The sequence below is a fragment of the Rhea americana genome, unplaced genomic scaffold, assembly GCF_003343005.1.
Source record: "Rhea americana isolate MKP2758 unplaced genomic scaffold, rheAme1 scaffold_469, whole genome shotgun sequence".
NCBI lineage: Eukaryota > Metazoa > Chordata > Aves > Rheiformes > Rheidae > Rhea > Rhea americana.
The window spans coordinates 6,045-29,157 of NW_028186611.1; the positions used below are offsets into that span (position 1 = coordinate 6,045).

The 23,113-nt window shown below is 52.3% G+C and overlaps 2 protein-coding genes across 2 annotated transcripts; one reads left to right on the forward strand and one right to left on the reverse strand.

Annotated features, from left to right (window-relative positions):
- Positions 1-5,099: 5,099 nt before the first annotated feature.
- RRP9 (ribosomal RNA processing 9, U3 small nucleolar RNA binding protein) lies at positions 5,100-9,721 on the forward strand. Its single transcript, XM_085316391.1, has 15 exons — positions 5,100-5,261; positions 5,358-5,440; positions 5,513-5,637; positions 5,906-5,973; positions 6,156-6,197; positions 6,581-6,707; positions 7,028-7,152; positions 7,483-7,575; positions 8,025-8,125; positions 8,315-8,449; positions 8,635-8,697; positions 8,786-8,931; positions 9,068-9,147; positions 9,317-9,390; positions 9,570-9,721. The coding sequence occupies exons 1-15, from the start codon at positions 5,124-5,126 to the stop codon at positions 9,694-9,696; spliced, it is 1,527 nt and encodes a 508-aa protein (XP_085172517.1). The 5' UTR covers positions 5,100-5,123; the 3' UTR covers positions 9,697-9,721.
- A 241-nt stretch (positions 9,722-9,962) lies between these two features.
- Positions 9,963-21,432, reverse strand: GRM2 (glutamate metabotropic receptor 2). Its single transcript, XM_085316392.1, has 5 exons — positions 20,432-21,432; positions 15,356-16,193; positions 13,422-14,485; positions 11,914-12,088; positions 9,963-11,316 (listed from the first exon to the last, which is right to left on the reverse strand). The coding sequence occupies exons 1-5, from the start codon at positions 20,948-20,950 to the stop codon at positions 11,243-11,245; spliced, it is 2,670 nt and encodes an 889-aa protein (XP_085172518.1). The 5' UTR covers positions 20,951-21,432; the 3' UTR covers positions 9,963-11,242.
- Positions 21,433-23,113: the final 1,681 nt, after the last annotated feature.

Genomic DNA, 23,113 nt, shown 5'->3' on the forward strand with positions numbered 1-23,113 from the left:
AAGAGTTGCCTTAAATTGACCAGAGGGGTCAGAGCTGAGTGTGCACAAAGGTAGAGGTATAGAGGTATTTCTAGGTAATAAGGTTGGTATTTCTATGTAATTAACATGGGATCAAGTCAATCTATGATTCTTCCTTGTAGCCCTCCTGGGGGTGGGGGGGGTTGTATTTTGAAACATTAGGATATTTTTGGAGAAGATACTGTTATTAATATGCGTAAGTTGGAATGTATAATTTGGAACGTGACGAGCAATGGCCAGAAAATGTGACCTTGAACTGTAATACTGTATTATAATTAATACTGTTTAAGGGAATGGATGTTGTTTAAGTTGTATTAACAGATCCAGAGTGGGATCCAAATAGGAGGGAGGGTAGGGAGCTATTGAGGCAGTATCAACAGCTAATTCTCTACATGGTTCAATATGGGGTTCCAAAACCAAAGAACGTATCAAAGTTGTATGAATTAAAGCAAGGGCCTGAAGAAAATCCCTCAGCCTTTTATGAAAGATTATGCGAGACAGCCAGAAAATGGACAGACCTGGATCCGAATGAGGAAATGAATCAAAGACCATTTAATATGCTATTCATTGGCCAGTCAGCTCAGGATATTAGAAAGAAGCTACAGAAGGTAGATGGAGCTGGGGGAACGTCTATTTCACAGCTGATAGAAAGAGCATATAAGGTATATAATAACCAAGATGAAAAGAGAAACACAAAATCGAGTGAAACTACAGGCCTCTATCTTGGCAGCTGTTCAGGGAGATTAATTCCAAGGTAGGGGCAGAGGAAGTGGAAGAGGTAATAGAGAAGGAAGAGGTGGAAGGGGAGGGAGGCCAGGAGGAGGCCTCACTAGGCCCCTTTTGGGTCCAAATCAGTGTGCAATTTGTAGACCCGAAGGGCACTGGAAAAATCGATGTCCAAACCAAAGAAGGATATCAAAGCTACAGAGCCCAGTAAACAACAACCTAATTATGTTAGAGGGGTCAAATATGGAATGAAGTGGACCGGGGAAGAAAGTCAGAATTTCCCCAGTTGATCCCCTCGTTCCAGTAAAGCTGGAGAATGAAACTATAGACTTTTTATTAGATAGTCGAGCCACTCATTCAGTGGTAACTAGTTGTAAAGGACCCTTAAGTAAGACTACTACCACCATTGTTGGGGCTAGTACAGGGAGGAAAAGTTTGAGGCCATTTTTGCAACCAATGGAGTGTACAATTGGAGGTACTAAATTGACTCATGAGTTTCTCTATATGCCAGAGTTTCCCCTCCCTTTATTAGAATGGGATTTACTATGCAAATTGAATGTGCAGGTGACCTTTTCCAAGAGTTCTGTGCAGCACCACATCGCTCCAGAACCAGCATGGAGAGCACAAATCTGCCTTTTGATGGAATCAACTTCAGAGGATAACAGTACTAGTATCCCTTCAAGTGTATTGGATGCAGTAATTCCCTTGGTCTGGGCCTCGACAAAGCCAAAACAACAAAGCCAGACAATTTACGCTTTTGAAGGGAAAGTCCCACTAGGAGGAGGAAGGAGCAGTTATGCTGGACAATTCTTCCTCAAGGATTCAAGAACAGTCCTACCCTGTTTGGTGAGATCTAGGCCAAAGAACTAGTCCAATGGCAGGAAGGTACCTTCATCAACATGCCCCCTCCCCTTCCATTGAACTCCCCTGTGCATGACTTCAGGCCTGGGGATCTAGTTTATATTCACACATGGAAAGAAGAACCACTAAGAGAAAAGTGGAAAGGACCTTACCTRGTGCTTCTGACAACTCATACTGCAGTAAAGGTGGAGGGAATAAGCTCCTGGACCCAGTATTCCTGAATAAAGAAGGCACCTTTGAGTAACTTATGGACTGCCACACCCATAGAGCCTCTCGAGATAAGAATACAGAAGTTGCAAAATTGATGAAYTGTACTTGGGAAATTGTAGTTTACATTGAATTAGTGCGCTCTTCAGTGTTATTAGCTGTTATTTTGCATTCTGATACTATTGTTAATAACAGAGAGAACTGCTTTATAAGAATATTGATTTATTTAATCCTTGCTATAGAGTTAAGATGGAAAATGAAGACACTTATTTTTGTTATGCATGCCCATTGGTAAAAGTAACCTGGTTTTGTAGCTTATACATGCCTTCAGAAAAAATGACTCAGATTACTGCTTATCTATTCCCCAAATCTCCCGGATTACCTGTGTCATGAGAAATACTTAGAACTAACTTAACATCCATATGAGAACAACTGAAGTTGTTTAAATGAGACTTGCTAGGTAAGTGAYATTATCAAGTCTCAAAGGGGGGAATTGTTGGAGCAATACTGTGAGAAAAACCTTGCAAATAGTTAACAAGACTCAAGAACAAGGGAGAGAGAAAAACAGTACTGCAAAGGATAACCAGCTCCAGCCAAATAATCTTGATGAAACCACAGCACTTTGAAGAATGTGAGAGGTAGGCAAGACAAAAAAACAGCAGAATAACCCAGAAGTGACCTTAGGTTCATTAAGGCTTATTAACATATTAAACTACACACCCCTAAATGAATAATAAGATCGAAATGATGTGATAATGATGTTACCGCCTCTTCTCCGCTTCCTGTGCTAATTAACAGGAATGTGAAAGCACAAGCGCAGAGCAATTACCTGATGTAATGAAACTGCAACCAATAGAAAGATTTGTATCAAGTACTCCCTGAAAAGTGTGTATAAATCAAGAATGCGAGGGGGAGAAGGTGTGCTAGCTTTGTGGATTTACCACCTAGCACCCATCTCTGCACAGAAATGAAATAAACAAATATGTCGACCCTGTGTGTCTCTTGGTTGCTTGCACACCGGATAACAGAACCCAGATTTTGGACAGGAATCTGAGCTCCAGGTTCAACTGCCTCGCAGCAATATTTGAGCCTGGCCCTAGGCCCCATGTTCCAGACCTGGACCCTTGCCCACAGGCTGGCTTCCTGGCCAGATCTCAGTCACCACAGACTTCCCCAGCCAGCTGGATTCTCAGCTGGAGCTGGCTCCTATCCCTGTTCATGTCCTGGTCCCTTCTCTCAGGGACTGTGGTCCCTCTGAATAGCGGCACAGCCACTCCATGTATCAATCACTCCTCCCATTTTTGTATCATCTGCAAACTTGCTGACGGTGCCCTCTGTTCCATCATTCAGGTCATTAATGAAGAGGTTAAAACAGTATTGGCTACAGTATCAACCTCTGGAATAAACCTCTAGTGACTTTGTGCCTCTGATCACCACCTTCTGAGCCAGGCACTTCAGCTAGTTTTCAGTCTGCTTCACTGCCCACTTATCTAGCCAGTACTTCATCAGCTTGTCTATGAGGATGTKATATAAGATGGTGTTCAAATTGTTACTAAAGTCAAGACAAACAACAACCACTACTCTTCCCTTCATCCACCAATGTCTAGTTTGTTAGAAAGTTCCCTAACCTGATCCTTCTCCACCAACGATAAGCTGGCCTTACTCCAGACTTTCCCACTGGTCTCAGCCCTCTGAGATTCCTGAAGGCCCATCTGACTAGTAAAGACTGAGGGAAGAAACCCTTCAGCACCTCAGCCTTTTCCGTGTCCCTTCTCACCCCATTCCCTGCCCCATTCAGCAGCAGGCCCACATTTTCCTAAGTCTTCCGTTTGAAGTCCTTCACATTCCCTTTCACGTCCATTGCCATACTCAACTCCAGATGGGCTTCGGCTTTCCTAACCCCATCCCCACACGCTCAGACACTGTCTCTATATTCTTGCTGGATCAACTGTCCCTGCTTTCACCTCTTGTACACTTTCTTGTTACGTTTGAGTTCCGTCAGGAAGGGTAAGGGAACATGTACACAAAAATAAAATAAAATAAAATAAAATAAACAGCTGGGAGAGAATTTGACATTTCTCTACCAAGACTGGACTGACACTGGTAGAGGGAAAACTCACACTCCCCAGGCAGCAAACCCCTGCCTTAGCCACATGCTCCAGGTTGGCAGCTTGGACCTGGGGCTTTGATGCAGAGCCAAACAGAGTCTGCATGCCCAGCCATCAGTGCAAGAGAGCCCCAAGACTTGTGCAGGCACCAGGGACTCCCATTCTCCACAAGCACCACACTCCCAGCAACACTAATTTAAAAGCCACCTGTAACAGCAGGATGATATCTGACTGCCCCCCTTCAAAGTAATATGTTATTTACCCAGAGATTTACATCTTTCAGGTGATACTTAGCGATTTTTCTCCTTCAAGTATCCTTCTTCTCCAATGTTTCAGTGGGAGTTTTCTCCCCTGTAAAACCCCAAAAGCAAAAACAGATGAGCCAGGATTCAATGGAGAATTTCAAAACACCCAAGCCAAGTTTAAAGAGTAACACCCCAGTAATCTATTTGCAAAAAGATCTTTTTGCTTTCCCAAAAGCCTATCCTTATGGCCAAGAGCCCCCCCAACCCCTATCCTGGTTCACAGTGGTGCATTGAATGCCCGTAGATAGTGCAAACTTGCTCCTTCTGTGCCCCTTTTTGCATACTCTTATCCCCTCTCTTCCTCCCGCAAGCTGCAGCTCCCATTTCCCACTATGCACACTGAGCTGGTATATCCTCCCTCATCTGCCTGCCATTCTGCTCATGTGCTCCATGCACACCCTGCTCCCTTTCCACATGGAGAAGGATGGCTGGAAGTGGAGGTAACATAGTGGTAAACAGAGGACACCAGCATGAACAAGCAAAGGATACAAAATGGAGGTGATCAGAGCGAAYGCGGTAGACGGAGGGTAGAAACAGGAACTAAGCTCTAACAGATGGAAATGAAGTGGATAAGAGAGCCCAGGGGGGTGGAGGCCAGTAGGGAAGAGCCGACAGGCACTAGAACCGAGGACAAGAGGAACGGGAAAGAGGGAGGAAGACGGCGGGGGGGGGGGGKGTGCACAGCCACAGCGACACCGGCCGACAACAGCAGCACCCGCGCCCCAGCAAAACAGAAAATGGCGGCACCACCCCCCTTCCGCCCCGCCTCTGCCGGAAGGACGTCGCTGTCCGAAGGACAGCGCGGCCCGCCAATGGGAGGCGGGCGGCGGGGCAGCCCCGCGCTGTGGGGGCGGGGCCAGCGGCCGCCGCTAACGCCGGCGAGGCCGGGGCGGGGCCGATGCGAGGCGACACGTGCGGCAGCAAGATGGCGGCGGCGGCGGCGGGCGGCAGGAAGAGGAAAGCGCCGCGCGGCGCGTTCGTGGCCGTGGCAGGGCGGCGGCGGCGGCGGCCGTCGCCGCGGCGACAGCGGGCTGCGGTGAGGAGTTGCGGAGGGCCCATGGCGCAGGCGGGGCGGGGGAAGCCTCTCGTGGCCGCCACGTTCCCCCGCTGAGCGAGCGGGCGTGTTGTGCAGGCGTTGGGCGGGGAGAGCAAGGCGCGTCCGGCAGCCGGCTGGCACCGCAACGAGGAGGTCTCCAGCGACTCCGAGGGGGAGAGGTAAGGGCGGTGGGGCCGAGGTGGCCGCGCTGCCACAGCTGCTGGTAGCGGCGCTCACGTGGCTCCCTGCAGCCCGGCGGCGGGCGGGCGGCGGCCGGAGGCGGCGGCAGCGGAGGAGGAGGAGGAGGTGGAGGAGACCCCGCAAGAGAAGAAACTGCGGCTCGCGAAGCTGTATTTGGAGCAGCTGCGCCGTCACGGTGAGTCGCGGGGGCTGCCGCGGCCCGGAGAGGCTCTTTCGCTCGGGCCCCTCACTCCTTCCATCAGTGGGTCTCCAGCGCGGTGTTGGGGGCCCTGCAGGCTTATCCCCCACCGGCACGGCTGCTGGCACTGCGTCCTCGCAGCGGGGCGCAGAGGAGGGCGGCATCCTCGCTGTAAGGGGAGGCCCCGGCCTGGTGGGGTGAGGAGCTGAGCCTGGCACGTGGCAGAGATACAAACCGGGCGCTCACATCACGGTGTCCGGCACAGAGGAGGAGAGAGCAGAGGAAGAGGCCTTCGCAGAGGATCTCATTGGCGACCGCCTAAAGGAAGATGTGGTGAGTAGGAGAGCTGTGGCCTGGTGCACCCCATCGGCTGGGAACAGCTTCGATCCCACCTCCCGGTCCTTCCCTTCTCCCTCGAGATAGCAGCCCCCAGGGACGCAGTGTCTCCTCTCCCAGATGGGGAGATCAGAGGTGTTTTGGAGGCCTTCTCACAGAGGTTCATCTTTCTTTTCCAGCTTGAGCAGAAGGGCCGATTACAGCGGCAAGTTGCCAAAGATGTAAGTAGGCAGGTTTGGGAGAGCCCCTTTTGCTTTGGGTGCACCATACCATTTACCTTCAGAGGAACACTACCATGGGCAGCTGTTGGGGTCAGACAGTGCTGGCAGAGGCACGGCCCCAACTCTGCTATAGTCATCATGCATGGGCTTCCCATACCTCTGCCAAATGCAACAACAAGGGCCATTCTCCCTTCCTGGGAGGGACTGGCAGTGCTTGACTTATGCACTGGAGGAAGGTGGGGAGGTGGTTTTGGAGTCCTTTGCTGTGTGGGGATACTGACCTTTCTGAAGCCACAACATGCCTGGGCACCCTTGTGCTTGGGGAAGCACTTGGGGTCCAGACCAGGGAGAGGACCTGTTCACAGCCCGCTCTCTCCATTCAGGTGCAGCCTCCAGATCTGGCGAGCATCCGAGTGTTGCGGGGGCACCAGCTGCCCATCACCTGCCTTGTCATTTCTCCAGATGACAGGTTCATCTTTTCAGCTGCCAAGGATGGCTTCATCATTAAATGCAAGTCTGGTTCCTTCCTCTTCAGGGGTTGAATCTATCAGTTTTTCCCGTTTAATCCCTGCAGAGACCCTGCCACAATAGGATTGCGGGGTCTTACTGAGGTTGTCTGGCTGTCGCAGGAGGTGCTGTGATCCTGGAGCATGGGGACCAATGACTCTGGGGCTTGACCCTTAGCAGGTCCAGGAACATTGTAGTTGCCCCTTCTAGGGTGTAGTGCAAGGTTTATTCATCCTTTGGAGGGGGAAGGGGAGATACCAGACTATCCTGTGGGGGAATTGGCAGCAATTTCAGTCATTTAACAAAGGCTACCTTTCCTGCAGGGGAGGTGGAGAGTGGGAAGAAGCTGTGCGTGGTGCCTGGAAGGAAGAAAGGCACTGAAGAGCAGCAGGTGGGGCATACAGCTCACATCCTCTGCATGGCTATCTCATCAGACAGCAAGTACCTGGTAAGGCGACAGGAGGCTCATGCTGTCGGCTGGGTCCAGGCATCGTCCCCAGCACTGCTTGGCCCCTTTCCTGCACTCTTGGGAGCCTCTCTCTGATGAAGGCAACCAGGATGTTGGGAGTGCATCTCTTCCCATGGCCCTGGAGGGTAGTTTTGCAGCTGCAGATTTACCCTGTTAGGTTGAAACAGCCCTCACCTCGCAACTTGCTAGAGTTGGTGGCATGTTCCCAGGATGAGACTAAGTGGGATGGGAGCATCGGTTGTGCTCCACTGCTGGGGAGGGCTGGAATCTCCAAGGGGAAGGTTTCAGACATCCCCTGCTTCCCATCAGGCAACTGGAGACAGGAACAAACTGATAATGATCTGGGAGGCAGCCACCTGCAAACACCTGTACAAGTTCACTGGTCATCGTGATGCCGTGTCGGTGAGTAGGTGGTGGGGGCTGTGGGCATTGGCTGTGGATGCCTCTGGGGTCAGAAAGCTATGTGAAACTGTGTTGTCCCTGGTGACTCTTACATGGGGGTAGGTTATGGTTCCTACCTACCAGGAGCTGGAAAATGGGGAAGGAATGCTCAAGGACTCATTTGAGAGCGTACAAGGCTGCACTGGTATTCTCCCCCCATTTCCATGGGGGTGGGTTTGCTGCACCTACCTCTAGCTGTAACTGCTCATCAGCCCCATCCTAGGGTCTCTGGAGCTCTCTGAACCTCTTGTTGCCCCCAAAGGGGTAGCTTGGATGCATGGCCCTTCTGAACAGGGCAGTCAGTTTATGGGACGTCCCCTGGCCTTGCGGTGATCCCTGGGGACAGGTGGGGAAAGAAAGGGAGATTTGTGGCCGTGTATATGTCTATCTGCCTTCTTGTTCCTCCACAGGGCCTGTCCTTCCAGAAGGGTACACACCAGCTGTACAGTGCTTCCCACGACCGCTCTGTCAAGGTCTGGAACGTGGCGGAGAATGCATACGTAGAAACTCTGTAAGACCCTGGTCAGGCAGCGGGAGATGAAGAGAGCACACCACTAACCCTTTGGACACTGTATCTGGCCAGCCTGCTGGCTGGAGGACTCCAGGACCGTCCTGGTCTGGGATGTACCAGCAGCCCTGCACAGAGACAGGCAGGGGAGCAGAGCTGTGACTCAGGGCAGCTCTTTTTTCTCTCCTCCAGATTTGGGCACCAGGACATCGTCACAGGGCTAGATGGCCTGAGCCGGGAGTGCTGTGTGACATCAGGGGGACGAGATGGCACAGTGCGGGTCTGGAAGATCCCTGAGGAGTCACAGCTCGTGTTTTACGGGCACCAGTAGGTCCAGGGTGAATCAGTGGCTCATGGGGGCTGTGAGCAGGTCCGTTGGGCTGGCAGTGAAGCGTGTGCATGTATTAAGCCGGCAGGCGCCCTGGTGGGCTCTTGCCTGCATGGGTCTTTATCTCCCTTCCTTCAGTAGAGTCCCAAAACTCGTAATCAGTGCTAAACACCACTCTTTTTAGGGGCTCTATTGACTGTATTCAGCTCATCAATGAGGAGCACATGGTGTCAGGTGCAGATGATGGGTGAGTGCCATGACGGGGCCATGCTGGGAGTGGATGTGGCATGGTAGTACCTCCTGCACCTCCCTCACCACCTGCTCCCCCTGGGCAGGTCCATCGCTCTGTGGGGGCTGACAAAGAAAAAGCCACTGACGCTAGTGAAGCAGGCTCATGGCACATTTGGCTCCCACGGCCTGCAGCAGCCATACTGGATCTCAGCGGTGGCTGCCCTGCACAACAGTGACCTTGTTGCCACAGGTGCTTTGTGGTGTGAGACCCTTGGTTTCGCTGTTGCTTTGAGGTGGTGGATAGGGGAAGCTGGGCATGGGGCCTTGCTCCCTTAAGAATAGGGTGCATGGTGGGGGAGGGGGTCATCTCCGTTTCTCTGTGCCAGGCTCACACAGTGCCAGCGTGAGGCTGTGGAAATGCGGCGAGGGATTTCGGAAACTGGAGCCTCTGTTTGATGTTCCAATGGTATGGACAGGGCAGGTGGGGGAGGTTGGGGATGCTGAAGAGCTGGGCTCTGTCCTGTTGGCTCAACACCTGGCATTCCAGGAGGCCACAGGTGAGGGCTGAGTGACTGCAGGAGTAAAGTTGCCATTCTGGAGCTACCTGGTCCTCATGCACGTTCTATTCCATCCAGATTGGCTTCGTCAACAGCCTGAAGTTCTCAGCAGCAGGTGACTTCCTGGTGGCTGGCCTTGGGCAGGAGCACCGGTACTGTCCCCTCTCCCATGGGTTATGGGTACAAAGCTCCAGCGGGGGGGGGGGAGGGCATAGGGCCTAACTCCTTCTAAGGGCTGGGCACCTTGATCTAGTGTCCTGCCCAAAATGAGGAGGGGGGACACAGCTTGCTGTGAGGACAGGCAGCAGCTGAACCTTTTTCTCATTTACAGGCTGGGTCGGTGGTGGAGAATCAAAGAAGCCAAAAACAGTATCTGCATCATCCCCCTGAAGCAGAGAGCGGGAACGGCTGACAGCTCCTCCCCCGCTTCCTCACTGTCTGCCAACCCTGTCCCCTGATTCATTAAAGCCTCTGATGTTCATAGACTTGCTTTTGGTGTCATTAGTGTGGTCACCTTACTGCGTCAGGGAGAGCTTGAGCATTCCTGCCCCTCAGCAGTGGAGTTAGTGCATGACATTTCTCCCTGGTCTCTAACACCCTGACTGCAGGCACTCCACTGGCACCTTAATTTGGGCCATGGCTCTCACTTGTACTCATGGCCCTGCACCTTGATGCTGCCCTCTTCTCAGAGGAGTCAATTACCAGAAAAGAAGAAAGAAAAAAGAAAAGAAAAACACTTTATTTACATAAAAATTACCTCCAAAATCACAATCTTGCTCACAGGAAAAAAAATCTACTCTTAAAAACTTGATTGGGCTCAAATACACAGGGTAGGTTATTCAACCTAGGCAAATGCCAAAAAACAGAACTCTTGGGCTCTACAGCTGGCTGAGCAGAGGCTGTAGAGCAGGGTTAGCCATGATGCTTTCTGTCACCTTCTCAGTCTTGAGCATCTTGTGCCAAGAAATACTCTAAGAAAAAACTAAAAACACCATGAGAATACATAGGTGAAGTATGCTGGTGCAGCCTGGCTGTGCTTTTATCAGGTTGCTGGGGCAAAGGGAGGTGTGACTAGGGTCAGTGCAGCCATGGGTGCTCAGCTAGGATGCTTGAGAGGCAATTGGGGCTAGTGGCATAGGTGGGAGGCAGTACATGCCCTTGGGGCTGTTGGATTCCTTTTGGCTCCCTGCAAGCCCGGGGCAAAAAAGAATGGGAAAAGTTCTAACTGCTAAGGGCTAGTGCCTAACTGCTGTCCTGGGGAAACATGACATGTAACGTGGCTCATTACAGCGTGAGCATGATGTGTAATAGAGCTCAGTGTGAAAGAGGTGTGATGCGTATCACGGCTCAGCAACAGGAAAGCATGATGTGTGATGTGGCTCAGCACAAGGGAAGAGGAGCACATACCATGGCACGGTGTGAGGGAAGTGCAATGGCTAATGACTCAGTGCAAGGGGAGTGTGATGTGTAACATGACTGAGTGGAAGCGAAGCATGCCATGTAACAGCTCAGCATGGTGGAAGTGTGATGTATTATGTGGCTTAGCATGAGAAGCATGATGTGTAACATGGAACAATGTAAGGGAAGCCTGGCATATTATGGCTCAGTGCAAGAAATCCCAATGTGTAATGGCTTTGTGTGAGGGAAACATGATATGTGATGTGGCTCCATGCAAGGAAAGTGTGCAGTGTAACACAGCTCAGCGCCAGAGAAGTACGCTGTAACACAACTCAGCACAAGGAAAGCATGTTGTGCACTCTGGCTCAGTGCACAGGCCATGAGGCTCGCACTGGACTGGGGGCTGAGCTTCCTTGCTGGCTTGGGCCCCCAGCAGCAGGGCATGAGGCCGGGGTGGGTCCTGCTCTCCGGATTCTGCCTCTGGCAGTGCCCTCACCTTGGTGAGCAAGCCTTTCAATTCTTGTTGAGCTGGAAAATCCCCAGAGGACTGGGGCTGCCAGAAGGACTGCAGGAGCTGCAGCACCTCAGAGCAGCCAATCCCATCTTTCACAAGGATGACGTCGTGGAGTCCACCACCTCACGACCGTTGCACACCGTGGGCACATACTGTGAGGCAGAGCCTGGCCAAGAAGATGGCAGTGAGCAGCATGTTGGGGTCTGGCATCAGCCTTTCCCGCTCACCCAGGTCATCTCGATTCGGTGGGTGATGGATGCCCAGAGCGGCTGCACCTCACTGGGCTGTGATGATGGGTGCCCTTGGTAGCTGCATCACTAGTATGGGTAATGGGCACCCAGCGTAGCTGCACCCCACTGCGGTGGGAAATGAGTGGTGAGGCAGTTGCATCCCACTGGCATGGAGGTGGGGAAGCAACAGGCATTGGGTACCTGTGGTGACTGGCGCAGGCAACGGGTGCTCAGGGCTACTGCATCACACTAAGATGAGGCAATGGGTACTCACGAGCAGTACCCTCCGGCAATCTGTGCCACAGCCTTGGGGCTAGCAGCCATGTGAAACAGGAGGAATTGGGATTCAGAATGGGGGACAGAGAGGATCAGTACAGCACACAACAATGTCTTTCACTGTCCTGTTTTCAGCCATGTCCTACTCCCGTCCCAGCTTTGCTCCAGGGTCCTATGTTGGCATCTTCCACCTCAGCAATGAGAAGTGGGATGCTGACCTCCCCCTCAGCCCTCTCCCCCAGCCCTGCTACACTCACCATGGGACTGGCTAGAGCCTGCAGCTGCCACGCTGAACCGAGTGGTGCCCACACGGTGGCTGGCCACGTTCTTCTGCGGCTGGAAGAGGATGATGTGGAGTTTGGGGGTGAAGAGGCAGCCAAGGACCACGGTGCCGCTGAGGCTCACTGAGATGCACATGGTGGTGGTCTGGACCTGGAGACAGGGCAGTGGAGGGGGCAATCATCAGGCCAGGCCTGCAATTTCAACAGGATGCCAAGAAAGCTTCTCTGAATCAGTCTGCCATGAGCCCTCTGCCCCAAGCAGACCAAGGCAAAATCTGCCCTGGTACATCAGCCAGCTTCCAGGAGCAGAGGATGCTGCTGAGCCACAGGGAAGGGCCATTGCCATGTACATCCTGTTCCATGGGACACACTGGGTGAGGGTGGGATCCAGCACACTCTTCCCTGCCCCTTCCCAAGCTGGGACATACTCAGAGCCAGGGACAAGGTGCTGAGGACAGCAGCCAGTGTCAGCTTCCTTTTCCCACCTGCCTGCACCACTCAAGCAAATTGGATGCCACATCCCACATCAAATCTCCCCATCAGGTTGCCCTCACTTAGCAGACTGAAACCTTAATGCCTTGGATAAAGAATCCCCTGCCAGGCCAGTGCCTATATCCAGCTGGAGACTTGTGGGCGGAAGAAGGCCACTGGCCCAATGGAGACATGCTGTCTGTGCATGGCATACCCTGGGAACACCCCCAACAGCCCGCCAATATGCTCTAGGCACTGGGCCACACTGTTTCTCCAATGCCTTGCAAACATCCCCATTTTGGACTTTTCCTGATGTGGAGCTGGACTCTGGCACTACTGTAACACAAATTTCTGCTCCCACCAGGGGCTGCTGTTTCTCTGTAGAAAATCAGGAGCACAGCCATTCTCATCATCTGCCTGCACTGCTGGCACCCACAAGGCACAGAAAGGAGGATAGACATGGACTGCCTCTTTTCAGGAGTGGGTATTGCCATGCATCTGTTGGCTCCCCAGACCCACGACAGGGTGCTCCCTGCTCTCCAGGGTTGCTTGACCTCCCTAGATTGCCCTAGATCCATGGTCAGTGTTTGTCTCTAGGGGGCAACGGGCAGAAGTGATCAGGGCTACCTGGTACCCTTGCTCATAGCCAGGCCCAACGAGGGCAATTACTGCAGGGTGGGGGCTTGGAAGGATGGGCAGCAGATCAGTTGGATGCTCTGGAGAGCTCAGGGACATGTCCCATCCTCACCCTGGCCAGCAGTTTGCAAAGGGGTAGTCATGCCCCCAGGCACCATTGCCCCTTCAAACACACCCTTTTAACACCATCTGTGGCCACACATCACCCAGTCTGAAATGCCCTAAAATGTTGGTAACCATCACCCTTATGAGCTCCAATTTCAAAGGCTCCCTTCCCCAGAATCACTCATCTCCCAGCCACAGGCCTTGCAGGGCATATATCACAAGGATCAGCTAGGCTAGGCCCTGCCTGAGCCCCCCAAAACTCAGGCTCTTACTCGGTAGTCACTGGAGGTCACATAGAAAATGGGCAGGAAGGCCAGCCAGATGATGCAGGTTGTGTACATTGTGAACCCAATGAACTTGGCCTCATTGAAGTTTTCAGGGCATTTCCGTGTCTTGAAGGCATACACCGTACACAGGACAATCAAGAGGACATTGTAGGTGAGCGAGATAAGCATGTTGGAGTCACGGTTGTTGCACTTAAGCGTAACAATGTATCTCTTGTCAGGCTCAGTCTCCTTGCCTGTACCAGGGGTCTCCACCAGCAGCCAGATGACAACAATGATTAACTGGCAGGAGATGAGAGCCATGCAGATGACCACCTGCGATGTGGGGCTTATGAACCGAGGGCGCTGCACACCTTCCTTCACACCACTGAAGATCCTGGCAATGCGATTCGTCTTGGTCAAGAGGGCCGAATAGCAGACAGCGAAAGATGTGCCCAGCCCCAGGCGCCGGAGTGTGCACACCTCAGTGGAAGGCTTTGCGATGAAGATGAAGGTCATGCTGTAGCACATGAGGACCCCTGTGAGGAGAATGTAGCAGAGTTCCCGGCCTGAGGCCTTCACAATGGGGGTGTCATTGTTCTTGATAAAGACCCCAAAAACAAAAAGGGTAGAAATAAATCCCAGGCAAGAAATAGTGACAGGACCAATGGCCCAAACATCTTTCCAACGGATGTACTCTTGGGGCAACTCAAAGCAACCATTCAGGGTCTCATTGGGCCAGTAACCAAGACCACAGTCCATGCAGGTGAATTCATCCAGCAGGTATTCATAAGGCTGGCAGGGGATGCAGATCCAGCAGCATATGTCTCCAGGCTGCATGCTCTTTATCTCATTCTTCTTGCATGGGTCACTGCACTGGGACACAGGGACAGATGTCTCAGCCCATGGGATGAGGCTGGTGTTGAGAAAGAGCCCCTCGGCCCAGTAGCCCACCTTCTGATACCGATACCGCCCATCCACGTGGTAATAGTTGAAGATATTGTAGCGCCCAATCCCATCACCGTAACGGTCAAATCGAACAATGCTCTTGGTATCTGCTGGCCTGAATGGAGCTGGGGAGAGGAGATGAGGAGACAGTCACTGTTCAGAAAGCTGGCTTCACACTGCCAGTATGCTGCAGCAGCTTTGCTCAGCATAGCACATGGACATACACACATACCCCGGCCCACCCACTGGACAGGAAAGCACTTGCTCCCAGTGTAGAGATGTAGCTGCATCCAGCAGATTAAAGGGACATGTCCAAGCTGCTAAGGTCAGGGGTAAATTTCCAGCCTGTTCCCTGCCTTCATGATAACTCAACAGTAATTACTTCCAAGGACCTAGCAGGATCATGAAAGTAATGGTGGAGAACTATCTTCCCACATGTCTAAGAACTTGGTAGCTCCCCAGCCAGCTCTGCAGGGGAAAACTGTGTGTGTGTAGGGGTGGATTTTGAGCTCCTGTGCAGTATTGTTGCCCTCCTACTACCTACACAGCTCTGAATTACTCACAGGTAACCAGATTCAGCCCAGATTATAGATGAGATACTTCAGATTCACCCTCAGATCTGTAGGTCTCTAATCAACAGTCTCCCTCCAGTTTAGTTCCTGAAACAGGGGACTAAATCCCAGAACATGCAACTGAAGTCTCTGAAGACACGTATGCTTTGAGAGGGGAGGCAGAGAGTGGGGAGGGGAACCTGCGGGACTCAGTCCCACACAGCCATAGCAGTCTCTTGGGAAGGCAAGGCTTGGATTTCCTCCAAAGAATGATAGTGTGCTATTAGTGTCCTGGGAGAGCTACAGCTCACTGTGTGAGGGCTCTTAGTTTGGGCACATTGGAGGAACTGCAGGGTTATAGATGAAATCTGTCTTTCAGTCTTCCCTGCCCTTTCACCCATTCCTTTCAGATAGGTAGTCAAACCTCTTCACCTCTGAACTCACCATCAAAATTAACGTTGAGCATGAAGTCCTTGTAGAACTTCTTGCCGTTAACAGGCTTCATGGAGTCACAGAGTTTGGTGACATTGGGGCACAGAGCCTGGTGCATGTTGTGAAGAGAGTGAGCCATGGCATAGACTGCATTAACCACAAATGTTATCTTGGACTCTGGCTCAAACTTGCCCATCTTTAGGGAATACCGGCTGCATTCTTGAGTGTGGAAGCTACACTTGAATTTGTGCTCCCAAAACTCACGAAACCAGGGATTTCGGCTGTTGTTGTAGGGACTGAGATTACGGAAGTAGGCAGCAAACTCTTTAATGGGATATGCTGCCAGCTCAATGGTGATGGCTCCCTCGGCAACAACTTCTCTCCCAGCCACCACACTCTCCAAGGCTCCCCACCCGTCGCTGGCCACCCACATGAAGGATACGTTTGCTCTGTGAGCAGCCGCCAGCAGCTCCCGGGCATCTTCACTCCGGGTAAACAACACAACCACTCTGGCACTGGGCTTCTGCAGTAGGGCCCTGACCACACCATCATATGTTTTTTTGTTCATGGAGCGCCCCACCTTCTCTGAGGTAGCAATGCAGATGTTGCGCATGCGGGCTTCTTGCTCAAAGGCCTCTATGCCTGTCTCACCATAATCACCTTCTGAGGCCACAGTGGAGACATATGTCCAGTTGAAGAAGCGGAGGATCTCTGACATGGCCTTAGCTTGGTAGAAATCTGGTGGGACAGTGCGGGCAAAGTAATCGTAACGGGATTTGTCGCTCAGCTTGGCACTGGTAGAGGCATAGCTGATCTGTGGAATCTGGAAGAGCCGCAGCAGGTTGGCTACCTGTGTAGAGGAAGAGGGACAAGTATAAGGTGCAAGGGACATATTGCCCAGCTATGGTCTGCTCCTGCAGTTCTCCTGAAGACATGTCGCAAAGAGGGACATTCCCACTCTAAGATCTCTGCCCAACACCAAGTATTAAAGAGTCAGCCAACCACCCTGTTGATCCTAACTACAGTAGCGTATTTGTAGAGCAATCCCACATCTGGTGACTCAGAGACTCTGACTGCTCAGCAGCCAGTTCACAGGAGGCAGACAGGCAGATGGAAGGATACATTTACAGGATTGCCCAAGCCCTTACATATGTGCTGGAGCACAGCTGTTAAGTATGATCCTTGCAGGGCTGCAGCAGCCTCAGCCCACAAGCTTCCTGCCAGCCCTCAGCAACCCACCAGGCACATATAAGACCTTCTGCGCCTTTATTAGTCACTGGACAGACATTAGCCTTTGCTGCCAAAGGTGGCCAGACCTTAGCAAGGATAGGGCTAGAGGGAAGGACCAAGTCATGTCTGGGCCTTTGTGGCTCTGCAGCAGGCCCATTCGCTGGCTCTTGCCTGCTTGCCCTCAGATGCCAGGGAAGGAACATTATGCTGCTTAGTGGGCAAAGGGACTTAGGGTCATTTCCTCATCCCAGTCGCACTGTGATTACATTCTTCCAGGAAGCACAGCAATTTTGCTGGGTTCTCATTCCTTCCAGCTCCTGCTTATTCAAAATATTGTTTTTAATATTCATACTATCCCCTTTGAAATTCAGAGTGGGGRTAGGAAGGGAATGGACTCATCAAAAGCAAGGAGGGGGGGAAGAAAATGCAGAAAATCCACCACAGGTAACCCACAAGAGACAGCTTGTCCACGAGGACAAAGCTAATGCACCTCACAGCCCAAGGTGGGCCTCCTCAGTATCACCACTGCTTGCAGGCAGGGAAAAAGGGCCAGGATTAGAGCTTCCACTCTTGAGCCAGAAGGAGGCATCAGAGTGCTGAAGATGGGGAGGGGGCTGCAGGCAGCCCATTGCCTGCCTACAAATGCCTGACACAGTTGCACCTTCAAACTGCTCAGCAGAAACTCTGGTTACCTTCAAAGGGGAAAAAGTGCTGCTAATGAAGCTGCTAAAATTCCAGGCTCTCAGAGCAGGGTGAAGGGGGAGTGGGGATTAGGGAGCCTGAATGCTTCTCTCTGCTGCCCATGCAAGAACCATGCTGCTTAATTAACATGGACAAATATGTTTTTAACAGCAAATTACTTCCCCTTATGGGAAGAAGGCCCCAGAGAGCAGCAGTGCCTCTACGTAGGTTCAACCTGGGGTGGGAGCTATCAGACAATAATTCCTCCCCAGTAAGGCCTGTGGCTCACTAATCAGGTGCATGGGCCAGGGGCAGTGATCCATGTACTCTGGAACAACCCCAAAATTGTCTGTCCCAATTGTCTCAGAAACATGCTGTCTCAGGAGGTGCCCTCAGCATCAGGGCACCTTAGAGTGCTTGGATATGGCAGTAAGTGCTGGTACGTACTCTGGAATCAAACTGAACAGCAAGAGGAGGGAAAAAAACCCAGGCCAGTGAACTGTTTCCATCACTAAGCACTGGATTCCTCCATCCTACAAGAAGGGAAACATGTGCACTTGCAGACAGAAAGTGGCACATAGAAACTGATGGGTGTGCTTAGACTTGCAAAATCCTAGAGAGCATGTGGCCCACTGACAGCCCAGGGTCTTGGCCAGCCCCTCCAGCTGGTTGCATCTTTAGAAAGGATGCTCTTTCCAAGGCATTCCCCTGCCAAAGCTGTCCCCTGGATTCACAGAGACTCTGCTTTGGGAAGCTGAGCTGTGTTGCATCCAGGGTTATATCTCAGGTCTCAGATGCTAGAGGTGCCCATTCCTGCAGGCGGGCACTGAGGATGTTCAGGAAGTTGTCTCTTCCTTGTACCCTCTTCTATCTAGGCAATGCTCTCAGCTGAACCCAGTAAAGACATGTAGCTGGCCATCATAGTTGGCCTGGGTTTGGTGCAGAGGATGGTAGGATAAGAACCCTGGCAAGCATCATCCTAGCTGGCATCACCTTGTGGCCTCCCCCTGCTTCATGTCTAGTGGCTTTAACACCCATCCTGCCACAGGCAAGAAGGGCCACAGAAGCTGGCTCCTCTCCCATAGGCCTGCTGGTGAGGCCCCAAGGAGCCATTCTGATGTCAGGAGACATCACAGTCATACCAGAGGGTGTCCCCACACCCACCAGGGCATCAAACCCTCCAGGAACAGGAGTCATGGGGCTGCAAACAAGCCGACGTTGGGTGCTGGCACACTCTTTCTCCCACTGTGCAACATCGCCGGCGAATGACCACGCACAACAGCCAGGTGTCAGAATGATGAAGCAGCCCCAAGTCTCAAGTGCTACAATGGGAAGGGGGGACTGGGACAATGCAGATGTCCCATGGCAGCTGGTTCCTCCAGAGCAGCCCATGAGGATTGTGGTGAGTGGACTCCCTCCTCCACCATGGGCTCAGTTCTGTGCTGGATGCTAGGGTCCTTCCTCTGGTAAGGGGGACAGAAGGTCACCATGAACCCTTATGGGGACAAGTAGAGGAGACACAGCACCTCCTGCAATCTCACTTTCTCCCTTCTCTGCCCTGCAATGTGTGGATTTTCACCCCAGTTTGCATCTGGGCCAGGGCACACTTCCCCAGTAGGTTACTTTAGGCTCCTTTGAGTGACAGAATAGCTACAAACTACAGTCTATGCACAAGGCAGCATTTAGGTGTTCTGGTATTTCCCATGAACAAGTGTGCCTGCAGGTCCAGGAGCAGCTATGCCATATCTATCCCTGGAAGCAGCCAAAGAGGTTGCCCAAGGAAGTTTGGGTCACACTTCCCTAGCATATGCTCTGGGTCTCCAGGGATTTGTAGCTCAGCAACTTTCCCAGAGGCTGCTTCTATGGATTTAGTAACCTTCAAGAGGTTGCTTCTCCATAAACTTGCCTAGTTTCCTCTCAAACACAATTCTAGTGTCCAAACATCTGCAGCAAGGAGTCACGCCAGTAAATATGAACAGGAGAAAAACACTGCCTTCAGTTCATTTTGAAACACTTCCAGGCTGCATTCAGTCCCCAGATTCTTGTCTTGGATGATGGGGAAGAGTTGATTCCTCTCCTGGCCTGGATCAGCCCCAGGTCACCAATGCGTATCATGTTCCCAAGAGACCCCATGCTCCGTCTCCACAGCAGGAATGTCATGCTGATGCAGCTGTGGCCATCCAGGCCTGGTGGCGTGGGCAGCTGGTCCGCCGGGCCCTGTGGCAAGCAGTGAACAGCGTGCTCACAATTCAGGCCTGGTGGCGCCAAGCCATCGCCCAGCAGCGTGAAGAGAGGCGGCTACAGGCACTGTCAGCGTACTTGAGGCTTGAGAGAGCGAGCGTCATCCTCCAGGCCTGTGCCAGAAGGTGGAATGCCAGGACCCAGTACAAGAAGTACCAGAAGGCAGCTCACACCATTCAAAATGGGTGGTGGAAGAGCAGGCAGTTGAGGGCACTAGTTGGTCATCACAACACAGAGGATGGTGTGGACCTGAATATCAAGATAATCATTGGCTAAGGAGCCCCCTGCTACCACTCTCATGCTTTGGCAAGCCACAGAGGGAGGAATAAAGTATTTCCCATCTGTTCCAAGCCTGGCCAGTGTCCACCTCAGAGGGAATTGGCAAGGAATGATTCTGCCACAGCCCAAGTTGCAAAAACTTCTGCTGAGGAGCTGGTGTTGGGCAGGCCCAGCAGGGTCCTCCACAGCCTGAGACAGGGAGACCTCAAGAAGTAGCCCACACATCGACAGGGCTGCAGATCCCCAAATTAGTAGCCAGATCGAGCTGGGAATGCCATAGCAGAGAAATAGCTCCTAGTGAAAGCTTCAGGGCTCTCCCACCTGATGGGTTGTCTTCCCCTCCACTGCCTAGGGGGAAGAGCATAACCTCAGAGCAAACAGCTCATAATGGTAGCAAGGGCTGGCATGAAAGGATGTTAAGGGAGAGGAGGGTAGCTACATACCCTTCAAGCCCTGAGAAAACACAAATGGGAGGTTTTCTTTAGCAGAAATTCAGACACCACCCCCTCCCCTGGAAACACACTCCGAGGCCAACGAAGAGGATGGGTCCAGAACTTCCCAGTTTGAGGCGGTCCTGGGACAATAAAGGCTGAGCCCTGTAACCAGGTTATCCCCTACTGCCATTTCTGCCAACCGCTTAGCCTTCCTGTGGGGTACCTGGATGGAGACATCACTGTAGGAGCCCCCAATGACGCCAGTGATGGCTGTGGGCACATCGTCATGGACAGCGTAGGAGCCGTCAGGGCAGATATGCTCAGAGCCATCCACCCTGGTCAAAGATGCACGGACGAAGTCAAGTGACTGCTCCAGGGCATAAGTGTCCTTGGAGCAGGTGTCGAGGATATGGGCACCGAGCATGATCCCTGGCAGAATGCTTGGGTCCTTGTTGATCTCATCTAGGGCGAAGAGCATAGCCTCGAGACGCTGGATGCCCCGGTGCTCATTGATTTTGCCGCAGTCTTCACTCCCCACACCTTTCTCATGCACAGGAAAGAGGCCCCCGATGACCAGGTCCCCATCAATGCTGATCTCCTTCTTGCCAGCTGGGCCATGCCCGCTGGCCAAACAAGCAGCTGAGTGCAGCAGCCAGACCCAGAGAGCAACTGGGACCACCATGGGGTGCATCACTGTTGGTAGAGGGACATGTATTAACCCCTGTTGCCAGTTGCCACCCATCAAGGTGAGGGTAGCTGGTCCCAATGCATCAGGTAGCAGTCAGAGCTGCACGGTATCAGCAGGAGAGGACAGTGCTGCCTGGGCACAGCACTCGGCACCTGGAAAAGCAGAGAGGAGAGAGTGAGTCTAAGGGCTGCAAAGAGAGCCAAGGACCAACTGCCAGACTTGAGGGACCCAGATAGCATATTGCTCTTCCAGCAGCTCCAAGGGTGATCCTGTTTGTGTTCTCCATCCCAGTGTGACCACACCAGCCCCTGTGCCATGTAGGCAGAAGCCCCTCATGCTGTGCAGAGGGTTAGGAGAGAGCTAAGCGGATGTGACAAGCCCAGCAGTGACACAGGACTTTCGATACATGAGAAAGTGACACAAATCTGGAGACACAAGCTGGAGCATGGCATCTGATCTTACCACAGAGCCTTCCAGGAGGAGCTGGCATGTCCAACGCAAGTTGGGAGCCAGCTTCCGCAGCAGCACCAAGCAGAGTGGCCAGGTAGGGGAGAGCTTTTCTGGCCCATTAAAATATCACGAAGGGAAGAAACGAATGGGCCCAGAGGCAGGGCCATCACCCAGGGCAAAGATGTCACCCAGAGCAAGGACAGCCAGCGCAGGCTGGGCAGCGAGACCTAGTCCTGGCTCCAAGTAGAGCACCCCAACCCAAACCACAGCACTGCCTTCCTGATGGGACCTGCAGCTACATCTTGCAGATGAATAGGACATTGCTGCTAAGCCCCGTTTGCCAGCTGGACTGCCAAACTCTGGGCTGACACACATGGACAATTCCTGCATTCATTGTATTTTAGACACAGGTTTTTCACCCCCTTCCTTCCCCATATACTAAACGTGGAAATTTCAGGAAAAGTAAAAGCCAGATTTGCTTGCTGCTGCTGCACAAATCACAATGGAGCTAAGAAATCAAAGAATTTTGTAAGACATGCCTTTCTGGATATAAACGAAATCTCTTCAGAGATTAGTTATCTTTTCCCAAAACATGGGAGAGTTTTGTTTCCTATTTAAAGTAAGCTTCTGAAACCCTTCATGTCTGGGGTTTAGGCATCTGGGCCATGAAAGCAAGAGCTGCAAGGAGACCTACAGCAGCCTGTCAACCTCGGGATGCTCTAGCATTAGGGTGACACTGCATGTCCCTGGCACTTGCGTGCAACACAAGTTTGCAGCAGTGGGAAAAGGCAGCTGGATGGTTAGGGTGCTCATGGGAGCATGGGAGACCTGCAATGCTGGATGGAATGCTGGATGGTGACGCCAGATGGAGAGGCTACATGGCGATGCCAGACAGTGATACTGGGAGGTGGTGATGGATGGCATTGCTGGACAGCGATGCCAGACAGTGATGCTGGATAGCGATGCTGAATGGTGATATTCAACAGTGATTCTGGAYAGCTAGGGCAATGCTGTATGGCAATGCTGGACAGCAATACTAGATGGCAATGCCAGATCATGATGCTGGCTATCAGTGTGGAATGATGAAGCAAGACAGCAATGCTGGATGGTGACGTTGGATGATAATGACAGACCATGATGCTGGAAAGCAATGATGTGTCCCCCCGCTATCCCACCCTAAGGCAGCTCTGCACCCACCCCGGGGCACACCAGGCACACCGAGGCACACCTTGATGCCCATGAGTACCTAGTCAGTGCCTGCAGGGCAGGCAGAGGTGGCCTGGGTGCAGAGATGCTCACAGCCAAGGAAGAAAGCCCTAGGAAGGGCTAGAAGTGAGAGAGTGGACTTCAGCACCAGCTGGAAGGCAACCGGGAGCCAGTGGTGATTCTCCGCAGCTCTCAACCACCCAGAGAGGGGAGTAGTAGTGTGGTGATGTGTTTAACTTGGGAGGTGTGAAGATGGCAAGCAGCTGGAACCTGCATGAGGACTTCTTCCCTCATGTCCTAAAATTGCAAGCACCTCTCCCCAGCATGAGCTGGGCAGTATCCCATTGTGCTAAGGTGCCTTCTGCCCACAGCGAGCCTCCAGCAAACTGGGGGCATTTCTTACCCACCTCTGCAGTTCAGTGGAGCCCAGACAAAAGGCCACAAAAGAGTCCTTGCATAATTAAAACAGTGAACACATTTAAGGGATGGGTATGTTGCTCCCAGGGATTCCTCAAGCAGGAAAGAAACCAAACACACATCAGTGTGGATGGTGCCCAGTGG